This window comes from Palaemon carinicauda, chromosome 31 (assembly GCF_036898095.1).
Source record: "Palaemon carinicauda isolate YSFRI2023 chromosome 31, ASM3689809v2, whole genome shotgun sequence".
Taxonomy (NCBI): Eukaryota; Metazoa; Arthropoda; class Malacostraca; order Decapoda; family Palaemonidae; genus Palaemon; species Palaemon carinicauda.
Genome location: NC_090755.1, coordinates 71,509,975 through 71,524,630, shown reverse-complemented (window position 1 = coordinate 71,524,630; position 14,656 = coordinate 71,509,975). Strand labels below are relative to the sequence as shown.

Below are 14,656 nucleotides of genomic sequence, written 5' to 3'. Positions count from 1 at the left end.
TACCTTATCAGATTTATCAACCTGTTTCAGGGGAGGAACCACCATGCCCTTCACCTCTGGTGTCACCATGGTCACTAGAAACAGTTAAATGTACAGAGGGTACAAAGGCAATGTGGATCAACAGCCGGTTTTGCCGTAAACTGGTTACAATGTCCACCCTTCCCTCAACAAAGGAGAACTTCTTGCTTTCATTCCATAATCCTGCAACCATTCACTTCCTGTGAAGAGAAAGAAAATTACTTAGTTTCGCAAGGGGCTGTCTGTACATTGTACATGACAGCAGCCAAAACAAAAGTTAGGGCTTTCCAACTAAAAAGGGGGCGGATCTCCTTGCCAGTTGGATAACTAATTATTCATCATAATCTCCTACGCCTATTGACGCAAGGGTCTTGGTTAGATTTCGCCAGTCGTCTGTATCTTGAGCTTTTAATTCAATACTTCTCCATTCATCATCTACTTTGTAATTCATAGTCCTCAGCCATGTAAGCCTGGGGTCTTCCAACTTTTCTAGTGCTTGTGGAGACCAGCTGAATGTTTTGTGAACTTATCTCTCTTGGGGAGTGTGAAGAGCATGCCCAAACAATCTCTATCTACCCCTCATTATGATCTCATCCACATATGGCACTTGAGTAATCACTCTCATACAGTAATTTAATTTTTAATCCTGTCCTGCCATTCGACTCCCAATATCCTTCTGAGGGCTTTGTTCTCAAATCTACTAAATCTAATGGAGATTGTTTCATTGTCATACCATGACTCACGTCCATATAGTAACACCAATCTCACTAAACTGATATATAGTCTGATTTTTTATATGTAATGTCAGGAAATTCTATTTCCAGATTTTACTCAACTGGCCATTGTCAGATTTGCTTTTTTCAATCTCACTAGACTCTAATTCTAAAGACCCTGTATTGGATATCATAGTTGATAAATAACTTGAATGATTCTACCGCATTAATCCTTTCTCCTTCTAATGATATTTCATCTTCCATTGCATACTCCGTTCTCATCATCTGTCTTTCTTCAATTTATCTTGAGCCCAACCTCACGTGATATTTCATGCATTCTGGTAAGCAAGCATTGCAAATCCTGTGGTGTTCTGCTAACAAGGACAGCATCATCAGCATACTCCAGGTCTGCTAATTTCCTATCACCAATCCAGTCCAATCATTATCCACCACCTACAACTGTTCTACGCATTACAATATCCATGAGGAGGATAAACAACATAGGTGAAAACACATTCCCTTGGAGTACTTCGCTGTTCACTGGAAATTCATTTGATAAGACTCCATTAACATTAACTTTGCATTTGCAATCACTGTGGAAATCAGTCTACTGTGATACCACCCATCAACATCTACTTCACGAGACCACGAGTGATAGTTGCCAATGTACGGTAACAGTATTTCATTTATGTGAGAGAGAGAGAGAGAGAGAGAGAGAGAGAGAGAGAGAGAGAGAGAGAGAGAGAGAGAGAGAGAGAGAGAGAGAGAGAGAGAGAGAGAGAGAGAGAGAGAGAGAGAGAGAGAGAGAGAGTGTATATATATATTTGGTCAACCACAATATGGTGAGATTACTGTATCATGATAATTCCTATTCAATGCACAATATCATCGTACTTATTAGGCATTTATGATATTCTGCAGGCAAAAATATTAAAACCCAGTCCTCAAAACTTGATATATATCTTAGATTAAAACACCTTTTCCCAACCCTCAAAATCTTGCCAGCTTATTTATCTTGGAATAAAAGACTAAAATTTACAGTCTTCACTTTTTAAACGGACTTTAATTCAGAACCTCACTGAACTGCAAGTAAAATTGCCAGCAACATTATATGTTACTAAGAATCTCCTCTGAAAGTAAAATTGTGAGCATCATTATAATTTGCCATGCACACTTCATACTGGACAATGCAGGTAGACTAACATTTGTTAAGTAATGTTTATATTTTTGCAAATGAGAATGTAGACAAATTACAGTTAAACCACATGAAATAAAGTTCATAAAATCTTTCAATAAGGAAAAATATCTAACCATTCACTTTTACCCCCGACAAATTAAAGTCAGACTTACACACTTTAAAATGTAAAAACCATAGCTATTATTGTTAAGATATCCAGAGATTAGGTAAAAATATCCAAAAACAGTAAAAATTCTTATTTAAGTTTGTCTAAATGTCTACTTTATACAATATTTACAAATTCAATTTGTATAAACATTAAATATTTTTCTTTAGTTAAGCTTTGTCAACTTGGGGCAGGTGAAGGAATGGTGATGGGGGATAGAGTGTAAAGCCTTACTTCTGCTGTCACAACAGCACAAACAACTGGAGCTTCATCTGGAAACCTCTTTGTAACTTCCTCAATCTGTTTTAATGAAGGAACAACACCATTCCTGAAATGAAAAATTTTGAATTTTTTCATCGAGAATTTACATTTTCTTTTTAAATACACTTAAATACAGCAGCCACATTTGTGATCCATTTATTTTGCCACAACAATGTCTCAATAAAGAACAGATTGATTGATTGATTTGAGGTTCTCTGGCATCCTGACAGATATCTAAGGTAACTGACGCCGAGAAAAGCAATATACAAGTGGATATAACTTGCACGTTTTAGTACACAGATGCTCAGCAGTCAGTTGATAACGTAATGTTAAATCAGAATTAACTGTGAGTGAGAAAAATAAGATTACAAGTAGGGAGTATGACAAGTACTAAGTTTGTAAGAAAAATCAGCATTTTTTTTTTCAAATATACAAAATCGTATGACTCAAAAGAGAATGATATCAACCATCTACCACTTACTCTCTGACCTTATACCACCTGCGAACTTTAGGTAAGATTCGTTTTTTATCCAAAAGTGCTTGGGAAGCTACATGAAGAGCAACCACTGGAAGTCCTAAAAGGATGATGTCTAGGAACTTGTCGGTGACATCCAATAGGATGATGTCTAGGAACTTGTCGGTGACATCCAATAGTAGAAGTGGTCTAACAGCTACTCCTAAATTATGACCCACTAACCTACTCTTAATACATAACCTAATAAGTACTTTCATATAAAAGTAAGGGAAAAGATAATGCCTATGAATTTCTTTGCTCTCATCTTGGTGAACATGAAGATTCCTATTGCCCGATGACCTATTAACCCACTTCATCGCAACATGAAGGCAGAAGAACTGTTCTAGGACACTCATATCTACCAATAATGAGGAGTATACTGTACACTGACACAAGTTGAAATGTTTCCTTTATATTTTGAACAGGAAGGGCAGACCCATAATTGGTACAAGAGCCCAAGAAACTTGAAGTCATTCTCACCATTCCTAAGGCAACAGGAGTCCTGAGACTGAAGTCTCTCCAAAAACTCACTAAAGTATTCAAAGGGTGCCCAACCAAGTCTACAGAGAATTTATCACATCCCACTTTTAGAGGACTGAGTTCATGGGATGGGTAAGACTGCAAAATACTTCTGATCATGAAAGACTCACCAAAAAAGACAGGTCCATGTCTTTCAACCAGAACACACGATAGCCCTCCACTGCAATGATCAAAAAGAGCTTTTTGTAATGAAAAAAAAGAAGTTTGTCATGTGTGGAATAGTTGTAAAAAGTGGGAGGATGACCTACCTCAAGTAAAACTCTGTTCGGAATGCCTGACAGAAACTTAAACCACACCACAAACACAGATTGCAAGAAAAACTGCTTTTTTGGGGGAGCTGCTGGAGAGCTATCAATTATAAAGCTCGGACAACTTAGAGAACAGTATTACCTCAGCATGTGGGGTTAATAAGAAGAATCAGAAAAACAATTGGATTGAATTTATGATTTTGGGCTAAATAGCCTATCACTTGGGCCTGTGAGCCATTCAGCATCCAAGTGCAAAATGAAAAAAATCCTCAGTTACACTACGAAGAGGAAGTAAGAAGTTGTACAAGATGGAATAAAGGAAGCTAAAACTGACATAGGAAAAAATGAAGCTTGAATTGAGGTAGAGCAGAAGGATGTAAAGCAAGCGTAGCTTGGGGTTGGATTTTGGGAAGGCTCCAGATTGCTCAAGTAATGCCTACAGTACACCACATGAGGAGCACTAATGGCACTAGTCCTCCTACAGAGAAGAAAGACCTCATTCACACTACCAAGGATAGAAGATGGCCATAACTCTTTTCATAGAATAATTTAGCTATGAAACCCAATGGTAACAGGTCTCCAATGCAGCATGAAAGAATTTTATCTCTTGCAGGAGCTCCTGGATAGCCTTCAGAAGTGAGGCTCAGGTGACTTGATAGAATGGTAGTACCTCAGCAGGTGAGGTTAACTAGAGGACTCCCAACAGATTGGGATACCATTTAGTCTGAGAAAAATACATTCCAAGTCCTGAGGTGATCAGCACACTGTTTATCACCTGGCAGATGAATTTGGACATGTCTGACCTGACATAAGATAAGAGAATGCCTATGTGGAGGTTGACTAACACAAAAATTTTATCTTAATTCTTCAGGGCTAGCACAATGACCCTTTGCTTGTATTGGCTAAGATACTACCTTAAACTGTCTACGGTTCATATCAGATGAATCAACTCAATAGGAAACTAGGACAACACATTTCATACCTTCTTGTAAGAACAATAGAGTATACAAAAAATTTACTCAGAGCAATGTATCACAGTAATTTGAAATGTACTTTTAATGAAGGTATGAAATAAAATAAGCTTCCCCCAAAAATACACCCAAATTGAAGTTACATAGTACTTTCATGTTTCAGATTATATGCCTCAAAAACCAATTAAACATGCATCTAATTAAAGAATAACATGAAAATCAAACAATTTCAAGTTAAACAAAACTTATATTTATCATTAAATGAAGAAAAATGGAACTGCTTTTTTTCTCTATACCAACCACTCACCTTATCACTGTAATTCTTTTACTAGGGATGGATGGACTAGTTTTTCTATACACTACATTAGGAAGATACACATCATAATGCAGCACCAGATAACAATCCATGGGATATCCCTCATCTGTGTGGTTTTCCTCCATCTTGATACAACAGTTATGCAAAACATTTTCTGAAAAGTATTAATAATAATTCTAGTCATGATGTAATCCCTCTAAATATTACTGACATTCCAAAATTTTGCCAATCTAGCTCTTCAAAATATACCTAGTATAACAGTCTATACTAAAAATTTAAGAGTAACTTATATCTCACCTAAAGTTGATGCCATGGTAGGTTTGATGAGGGGTACTGAAGGCCCTCTCCACAATGCTTGACCAAAACCTTGATTCAACATTTTATCTTCTGACATGGAATTAACTAAATCCTTGTATTCCTTCCACGAATTAACTTTCATTGGTAGCTGTCAATAAAAAGGTTTTAACTATTATTTCTTTAAGGCAGAAATGAAAAAAATTCATGATGAAAAATCAACCTTTCACATAATAAAACCACTGCCTTACTACAACATATACTTTAAAGGCATTCAAAAGGTAGCCCAGAAAAAAATTTTTAGGGGAGAAAAAAAAAACCCTTGTTGGGTAAGGACTTTTTACCGAGGCCTCTGAATAAGAACGTCTGTTAGTGACAAAAAAGTATGAAATATATTACGTCATACTGTTCTCTGGTAGCACCATCTCATCTTGACTAGATTTTTTTAGATAGATCACTACACCTTTAACAAAAGTATGGCTAACAGTAAAGCGAGAATTATATTCCAAACTTTGGTTACTACCTTTGAAGATTTGTATTTTCAGACAGAGCTAATACTGCCCAACATCTGTCCTAAGTAGTTGGGTAGCCATGAATCCCTAGTATATTATTCTGAAATGTCTGCTTCCAAAAGAAAAACTAAGAATGGCTTCAGTTGCTAAAAACAAATGACATTCATTCAAAGTCTATAACATTTAGCCTTCCCGTTAAGTAAGAGTATGGAAGTGGTGCTGCAATGAGACAGTTGTAACCCTTGTTTGTATCCCTCTTTCAATCCGCAACCTAAAGTCAGCAAGGCGGACAGAAAGAAATGGCCTAGATTTGGGAATGAGAATGTCAAAATCTTACACATGAATTCTTGTTTATCATCAGGTCCTTAGTTTGTTCTGACATCAATATTCCCTATAAAGAGTTTTAAAGGTTGTAATAGCTTGGAAAAATAGTATAAAGGGTTTGATGGGCAGTAACAGATTGAAAACATAGACGTAATGATGTACTTAACAAAATAATTATTTTGTTGGGTAAAAATGCATCCTGCTCTAAATCTTCTTTGTTTAACTACAGTACACTACTTGACCCCTGGTAGTCAAACTATGCCCTATTAACAAGCTTCAATGACATGACTTGGGCCTGGTAGGCAGTCTAGAGAAGGGGTGTAGCCACTAAAGAATCAGTAGCTTCCAGTATGAGGTCAGACAAAACATCTCTGGCCAGGTTTCTCTTATTTTTCTTGGGTAGGTAAAGGCATCTTTCATGACAAAGTAAAAGTGAAAAAAAAAAAATAGAAAAGGACAGATGATTTATGTTCCGATACACAAGTCTGACATTCCAACAAACTCATGGAAGATTTTGAGAGGGTAGGTGCAAGGTGTATGGATAATGAATCTTAAGGAAATTAATAGCAGCTCTTGGAAATATCCAGGTAGGTAGTCTAGCCAATAAAAATATTTTTATGTACAATAGAGATCGAGTACTTTTCTTGCTTCACAATCATGTCATTTGAGGATTCCAAGAAGTGTAGGTAGCAGAATATTCATTACCACACTCTACAGTAATTATCCCAACAAGTTTGTGAAGCAGTAGAGGAGTAGCTACTACAGGTAACATGGCAAACCTTTTAAATACAAAATATGATAATGCATATGGTCTGCTATGGCTATGGGGTAGTTCAGTCAGCAGGCAAAGCAAAACCTGAGCTACAGATAAATAACCAAAGTAGATTTAAAAGTGTCCAGAACAAGCAGACTGTTGATCTCAATAGTAATTGGGCAGAGGAGGAGGCATATTCTATTGTACAATGACACATCATTAGAGGACTCACTCTTTCTTGGCCACCAATGAAGCATATATTTCTGTACTAGGAGATGTATTGGTTCCAGAAATTGTTTTTCAGAAGGACTTTCAGTAAATCTTTACGGATACTAAAATCATTAGTCTGTTTACCAATCTTAGAAAACCATGCAAGTGAAAAGAGGAAAGCACACCTACCCACAAGAGCCATATAACAGACATACATGTCTTGAATAACCTGGAAAGATTACAAAGTTGTAGCATGTTCACATATTTTTATTATTTTACATTCCTTTTATTGTTTATTCTTTACTTTTCTTTTATATAATTTGGACTGTTATCACTACTGGGGCCCTAGGAATTGTGCATTCTACTTTTTCAACTCAAGGTTTCAACTGGACTTGAGGTAATAATAAAATGATGAAAAATAATATAATTATTTATGAAAACCCATTATATTTGATAAAATTGATGTTCCCAAAATAGTAATGGCTCCCAGAATATTTTTAACTTGATATGAATGCCTTGGCAAGAGTCTACACTGACAGATTCTACAAAGCTGTGAGGGGAGAAAGGTTAAACCTTCTTGACGTAACAGGTGGGCTTGCTGCAGCAGAGTGCCAGAGTCACAGAAGTAGTACCCTGGCAATTGGCTATAAGCCTATTGGGGATAGCGCCTGAAATCTTTGTCCCAAGAGACTAACCAACAAGGAAGTGATGCCTTTTTATATGGTTGGCCCATATGTCAAAATGGTGTGGCACTTGGAGCTAACCAAAGATAGCTGATGTTTCAGTGGTGAACAGTCTCCTGTAACCACTCTATAAGGATGTAACTGCCCTATTAACAAAGGTGATACACCTAAGTACCTCATAAAGAATCAGCCTAGTGGGCAAAATTTGCTTTGCTTCATCAACCTGAACATTGCAAACATGAAATTTTGCAAAAACCTGCATATTCTGAAATTAAGGCCCTGATTAGCAAGGACTGAGCTTGGCTAGCTGTCAATAAAACCAGACATGACTTCACCCAGTCATGTCTCCTGATAAACCACGCATTCGCTTCCAAGAAAATAAATACATACTACAGTACACCAGAAAGCAAACACAATGTCGCATCATATTGAGGAGTATGCAGAAAATCACACTGATAAGAGTAAATAAAAGTATCTATTAAATATCTTGGCTTGCCCAAACGTCCATGGTCTGGCAATTCCTGAAACTGGTGAGTGGTAGTGATTTGAGGTCGCCAGCCCCCTCCAGGGTTCTCACCGGTACTCCCACCTGTACCAGGCTTCTGGGAGTCTCCTGCTTGGAGTGGACCTCTTGCCTCCTTGCCTGTTATGTTAACCAACATTTTTAGTCCTCCGGAGACTTCATCAGGTCAACTAGGGGAGTAGATCTCTGTTGACCAAGCAATGTCCAGCAGACCAGAAAAGGCTCTAGTAGCTACAGGGATCATCGCGATGTATAGACGCCTGGCAAGGGATACGACCAGACCATCCATACTCGAAACGTTGACCTTGTCACAAGAGTCAACCTATGAAGATTCTGATAGTGAGACTTCTGGTGACACTTCCAGCTCCTGTCCCAGTGTCAGCTCACCGACTATGTCCAGTCCCTCCAGTTAGACTGCTGTCTGTCTGACCTGTTCAAGGACCTTGACTCCAGGAAGAGCCCTAAGCCAGGGATCTTCCAGCTAGAAACTGGCCAAAGTTTTCCCAAATTCCTGAGGGATTTCAAGGCTTACTGTTCCCGTAGGTATATCGCAGGAAGCTCAAGTTGGTGGACCGCTGAGCAAGGAAGGTTCCTGAACGGGAAGATCAAAGAGGCTTTTTTGGCAATAGGGGGTCTGAGATCTCATAACCCGATATGGGGAACACCTTCTCGACTGGTGCCGAGAAGCCAGACATGATACAGGGAGGAAAGCCAGTTTCAGCAGTGCCATCTATGGAGAGTGCGAACTGTCTTAGATTCATGCTGTGCGGTTGGCCATCTTGTAAAAGTCGGCATACCCTCGGTGTAGCTTGGACTGGAGATAGTTGAGATGAAAGCTCCTCAAAACAGTTCCCATCAAAGCTGCGAGTTGGCTGGAGCAGTCTCAGGCCACTATCAATGTCTCCTCTGGCCGTCAGGCCACTTGGCAGAATGTCCTGCACCTGTTGAGTGTTCTCGACGAGGCATCCTGTCAGCGAAGCCAGAAATCAGACGACTTGGCCATTTGTCTTGTGAGACAGTCAAGGCACAGCTTGTATGCCGACAGGGTTGTCATGGCTGCCCCCACCCGTTCACCTGCACCCGACCAAGGTTACCCACACACTCATCTTCGACCTATCCCCAAACCTGCACCTGTGGAAATGTGCCAGCCACTATCACACACCACGGATAGATATCTGCAGTTCCAGGAGATACTGTACTTGATGCGAGAAGCCAGGGCTCCATGTGAATAAGTGTTGCAGATACCATCCAGACTCCTTCTAGGTGGAGGGCAGTATCTGTGAATGCTACTCGGACCCCGTCGTTCTACTCTGGTTCGACCAGTAGCAGGGAGAGCCGAAGTGGGAGTGAGTCCAGTGCTCCTTCCCGGACCGTTGAGAAGAAGAGTAAGAAGTCAAAGACCAGGAAGTCATCAAGAACAGAGGAGTATCATTGGGCATTAAACACCAGACCTTCGGTGTAGAAAATGGGGCTACATCGAAGGAGGGTGTGAGTGCTAGGAAGCTTGCTACTAGTATTTTGGTGGCAACCTCGGCCTGAAAAGGTTATTACGCATCCAATAACTCTTTCAGGATTGGCCAGTGATAACCTGTCTTTAAAACTGTCCAAAGCTTCTCCAACTGACTCCTCCAGATAGGAAGCAGGAACTGGGGCTGTATTGAAAACTCTTTGTAGGGTTAATCTGGTGCACCTCATGGTTGTCCCAGTAACCTTGTCTGAGTTTCCATCAGGAATGTTGGATGCTCTCATTGACTCTGGAGCTGAGGTCAACCTGTCATCGAATGTAGTGCAGGATTACCAGCTGCAGATGGTCCCCGAGACCCTTGGACTGAAGGGTTTAGAGCATACAAGACCTAAGACCTTAGGGACTGAACTATTGACTCCTATACCGCATGCAATGACATTCACCCCGAGTGTGTTCCCTGTAATACCTTCAGGGACTATTGCTGAGCACATAGTGCTTGGTTACCAGTTTTTGAGAGCAAATAGGGTGATAGTTGACAGAGCCCAAAATCAGCTGAGCATTGGCGGTACTCCCCAAGAGCTATATGCAGTTGAAGTCCACACGGCCGATTGTATCAGGATTGCCAGTATTGAGCCCGTACTTATTCCAGTCACTGCAGATTTTCCTAAGGGGCTTGACACCTCTATTAGGTGGTCAGCTTGTCCGTCCAACTGTTGGCCGGATATGTATTATGATGATGACATTATAACCCCCGGTCTGTCAAGAAAAACTACAGTGATCCCTGGTATCCTACATCTGAAAGATGGAAAAGCCTCAGTTTTAAACAAGGGCTCGCCTGAAGGAACTGCCAAGATCAAGAAGGGTGATCTCTTGGGGAAAGTATTCACCATGGCAATGGTGGATGCTCCTCTATCCTGCCTGATAGCACAGGAGTGCGACCTGACACCTTAACCGAGCGTATTAGAAGAGATAGACAATCTGTCTATCTCTAATGAACTGGGCTCTTCTCAGAAGGACCAGTTCTGTCAGATGCTTCGACGTCATCTTCCGGTCACCACCTGTGAGATTGTACTGCTAGAGAGTTATGGGGTCTTCTGACTGGCCAGACAGTACTACACTGAATCCTTCTCTCTGATTACGGTTCATTTTCCATTTGCCTACACACAGGCAGTGATTATTCTGGCCTATTCTTTGCATATTCTCCTCTGTCCTAAAACACCTGACAACACTGAGATTACTAAACAATTCTTCTTCACTCAAGGGGTTACTGCACTTTAATTGTTCAGTGGCCATTTTCCTCTTGGTAAGGGTAGAAGACTCTCTTTAGCTATGGTAAGCAGCTCTTCTAGGAGGCCACTCCAAAATCAAACCATTGTTCACTTCACTAGTCTTGGGTAGTGCCATAGCCTCCTTTATCATGGTCTTCCACTGTCTTGGGATAGAGTTCTCTTGCTTGAGCGTACACTCGGCCACGCTATTCTATCTTATTTGTCTTCCTCTTATTATGTTGAAGTTTTTATAGTTCATAGAGGATATATTTATTTTAATGTTATTACTCTTCTCAAAATATTTTATTTTTCCTTGTTTCCTTTCCTCACCAGGCTATTTTCCCTGTTGGAGCCCCTGGGTTTATAGCATCCTGCTTTTCCGACTATGGTTGTAGCTTAGCAAGTAATAATAATAATCAGTACTGGTGAAGATGATGTGGGAGGAAGCTCTTGCACACCAATATGCATCAACCTGTATGACGAGACACCCATTTAACAGAGGGTTCAATGGTTTGCTTAAACTGTCGCCGACGCCATCAAGGAACAGTGCAAGGAGTTACATGAACTGGGTATTAATGAACCCAGCATTTCTCGTTGGTCTTCACCCATTGTTTCAGTCCCCAAAAAAACAACATTATATAGTTGTGTGTGGACTACCGAAGACCGAATTAGGTGACAGTCGCTGATAAGTTCCTGATGACAAACATGGCAGACTCTGTATTTGAGCTACAATGAGTCAAATATTTTACAAACCTTGATCTGGTTCATAGATACTACCAGTTACCATTGGCAGAGGACAGTAAAGAATACACGGCTTTCTCTACTGCCTTTGGACACTGGCAGTTCAGACACTTATCGTCTGGACTGAATAATGTACCTGCAGTGTTCTAGAGAGAAATGCAGAGTATTTTACAAGAGTTCCCAAAAGTCAAGATGATTGTCTACATTGATGACATATTGATCCTTGGGTTTTTTTTCGAGGAATACCAGAAACTGGTAGAACTGCTTTAGCTACTCTCCAGAAGCATGGACTCAAGCTAGAACTTGGGAAGTGTTCTTGGGTTCAGGCTGAGGTTAAGTATCTTGGTCACTGGGTTGGACGATCTGGTATGCGTAAGCTACCAGAACAATTCAGAAAATGGAGGACTTCCCTAAAATTACCACTGTGCGTGAGCTACGGGGAACTGAAGGAACTGATCAAGGAGGACATTATGTTGTCATACCCTGACTTCTCCGCTGAAGGTAAACCCATGGAGTTGTTTGTTAATGCTTCAGGTAAGGGTGATGGTACTTTTCTGTGCCAGGAGTCCTTGGAGCATCCAGAGGAGCGTTGGGTGATAGCTTACGACTCCATGACCTTCCTTGACTACGATACCTGGTGGTCTACCATTGAGTGTAAGTTGGCTGCTCTGCAATGGGGAGTGAAAACCTACAGGGCCTTCCTTTATGGTTAGTTCTTCATAATTCATCCTTGAAAGTTGGCTGATAATGTGAATTGTCTACAGTTGGAGGCATATCATTATCATCGTCATCCCCGCTATAATCAACTAGCCTAGTCTCCTGGATTTTCTCCTGAACTACAGCAAGTTTCCTTTAGGCTTTAAACTCTTTAACTTGATAGGTAACCATTGAAATATACTTTTCCATGAGAGGTACCACAAGAGAAATGTACTCTTAATAATGGTTATTTAAAACCCAGTACAGTAGAACTTCGCAACAACGGACTAATAAGGAGGAAGGGGTGTTCGGTACCGCCAACAGTTCGTTGTATTGCAAAGTTTCCCTATGCAAAAAATAAAGAAAAAATTATACCAAATTCTATAGGCTATCATCTACGGGAAACTTGTGGCTAACATCAAAACGAGCAGCTGAGATTATCACGCTTTGGTTTTTTATCTCAGGATGACATAATTAAGGAAATAAATTAAATGATACAAACAAAAATGAAGTAATATACCTAAGAAGTGTAAAATGAGACTCACGAAAATAAAGATTACTTCAATCATGGGCGATATCAAAACAAACTGAATACAGCACCAAAAAACACTAGTGAGTAATCTGGGAAATTACTGCCACTGCCTTAATTATGTATATATATCAAAGAAAAATGACAAATTCGAAGATAATTTGTATTTTTCCTAACCATACAAACCTTAGCTATTTACAAAGGGTTACCTTTTAGCGTAGCTGAAATGGCGAGCCATTAGAATATAACGAGGGTGTATTACCCCCGCGCTAGTTAGCGGGGGGGGTAGGGGAGTGGTAGCTAGCTACCCCTCCTCCCCCTCACACACAGGTGAATACTCACTTTCACTTAGAGGTAGGACTTGTCTTGGGGGACAGGGCTGGCGGGCAAATATGTGTAAATAGCTAAGGTTTGTATGGTTAGGAAAAATACAAATTATCTTCGAATTTGTCATTTGTTCCGTAACCGAAATACAAACCACGCTATTTACAAAGGGTGACTTACCCCTTAGGAAGGGTCGAAAGTCCCCAGCCATACTGGCTTTGGCTTTACCCGGGGACTCAGAATCCGAGTGAGTCGCACTCGAGAAAAGGAGTCCCTGCACCTCACAAGTTCCTTGCTCCGCAAGGAACCATGTGGCCTACGTAAGCTTGTGTGTGAAGGAAGAAGTGTGACCCGTCCTAGGCAGTTGACCTGGAGTTCCAGAAGGAACTCTGGGTTAGGACGTTCCCAATACCACCTCGTCAGGGTATGGGGGACGCGACAGTATTGACTCAATACTCGGAACACAAGGAAGCATGGTTTACCTGCAGAGGTTCGAGGTCAGCTATGCAGAGACCAGGATGCTGCTTCCCCGTAGAGGGCCAGACATACTTCTTTCGTTCATGCAGACTAAAACCTGATAACAATGCCCTCAACCTTCTGCTACCTGTCCAAAAAGGAGCCTGAGGTTAGACCAGCTGTTGTGTAGCCACCACAGAGCGATAGAAAACGTATCGAGACTCCTGTGGGTCACGCCCTGCAGGAAGCGGGCTGCGAAGGTCATTAGACGCTTCCAGACTCCAGCTTGTAGCACCTGCGTCACAGAGTAGTATTACTCGAAGGCGAGGGACGTTGCGATGTATCCAACATCGTGCTGTAGGGCGACGTGACGGGGGAGGGTCTGGAGACAGGTCGAGATGAATGTCCTTGAGTCCGGGCTGAAGAGGTCTACTGGTGACTCTCCCCCCATGTCCTCCTTGTGCTCCCAAATCTGCTGCAACTGAGGACAAACTGCAGCTGTTCCCAGCGCTAACCTCTCGATTCCTTTACTGGCAAGAAAGAGAAGGTCTTGGGACATCAGATACAGAATGGAGACTTGAAATCTTGAATGAATCGGACCGAAGGGCCGGGACCCCCAGATTCTGAGTCTAGCCAACAACTCAGGAGCGAGCCTGAATGTTGCCTTCCCCTCTTCCTTAGAAAGGGGGGAGTAGTAAGAGATCAAGAAGATTGCTTACACACTGGCCGTGGCCAGAGTGAGCAGAAGACCCAAGGCGGAATACAATCCGAGGCCTGTCGTAAAGGGTCTTGAGAAGATCTCTTAAAGGACTAAAAGTCCGAGCCATGCTCCAAGTTGGAGGTCTTCCTCCGACTAGGGCAGGGACGATCGTAGCTTCGCATGAGCGAGGATAGATCCAGCGGGCAGGAAAAAGTTATTCCTTTAAGCCTGAAGGTCAGGGAAAGGCTGAGCG

General features: G+C 41.1%; 1 protein-coding gene across 1 annotated transcript in view; it reads right to left on the bottom strand.

Moving 5' to 3' along the window:
- Nucleotides 1-1,774: 1,774 nt before the first annotated feature.
- Nucleotides 1,775-14,656, bottom strand: part of LOC137624518 (uncharacterized) — a 124,800-nt gene continuing 111,918 nt past the window's right edge. Inside the window, exons 7-9 of the mRNA XM_068355383.1 lie at nucleotides 5,222-5,369; nucleotides 4,916-5,078; nucleotides 1,775-2,402 (exon numbers count right to left, since the gene is read on the bottom strand). Coding sequence (XP_068211484.1) covers nucleotides 2,255-2,402; nucleotides 4,916-5,078; nucleotides 5,222-5,369 — 459 coding nt within the window. The 3' untranslated portion in view covers nucleotides 1,775-2,254. The remainder of the gene's footprint in view (nucleotides 2,403-4,915; nucleotides 5,079-5,221; nucleotides 5,370-14,656) is intronic.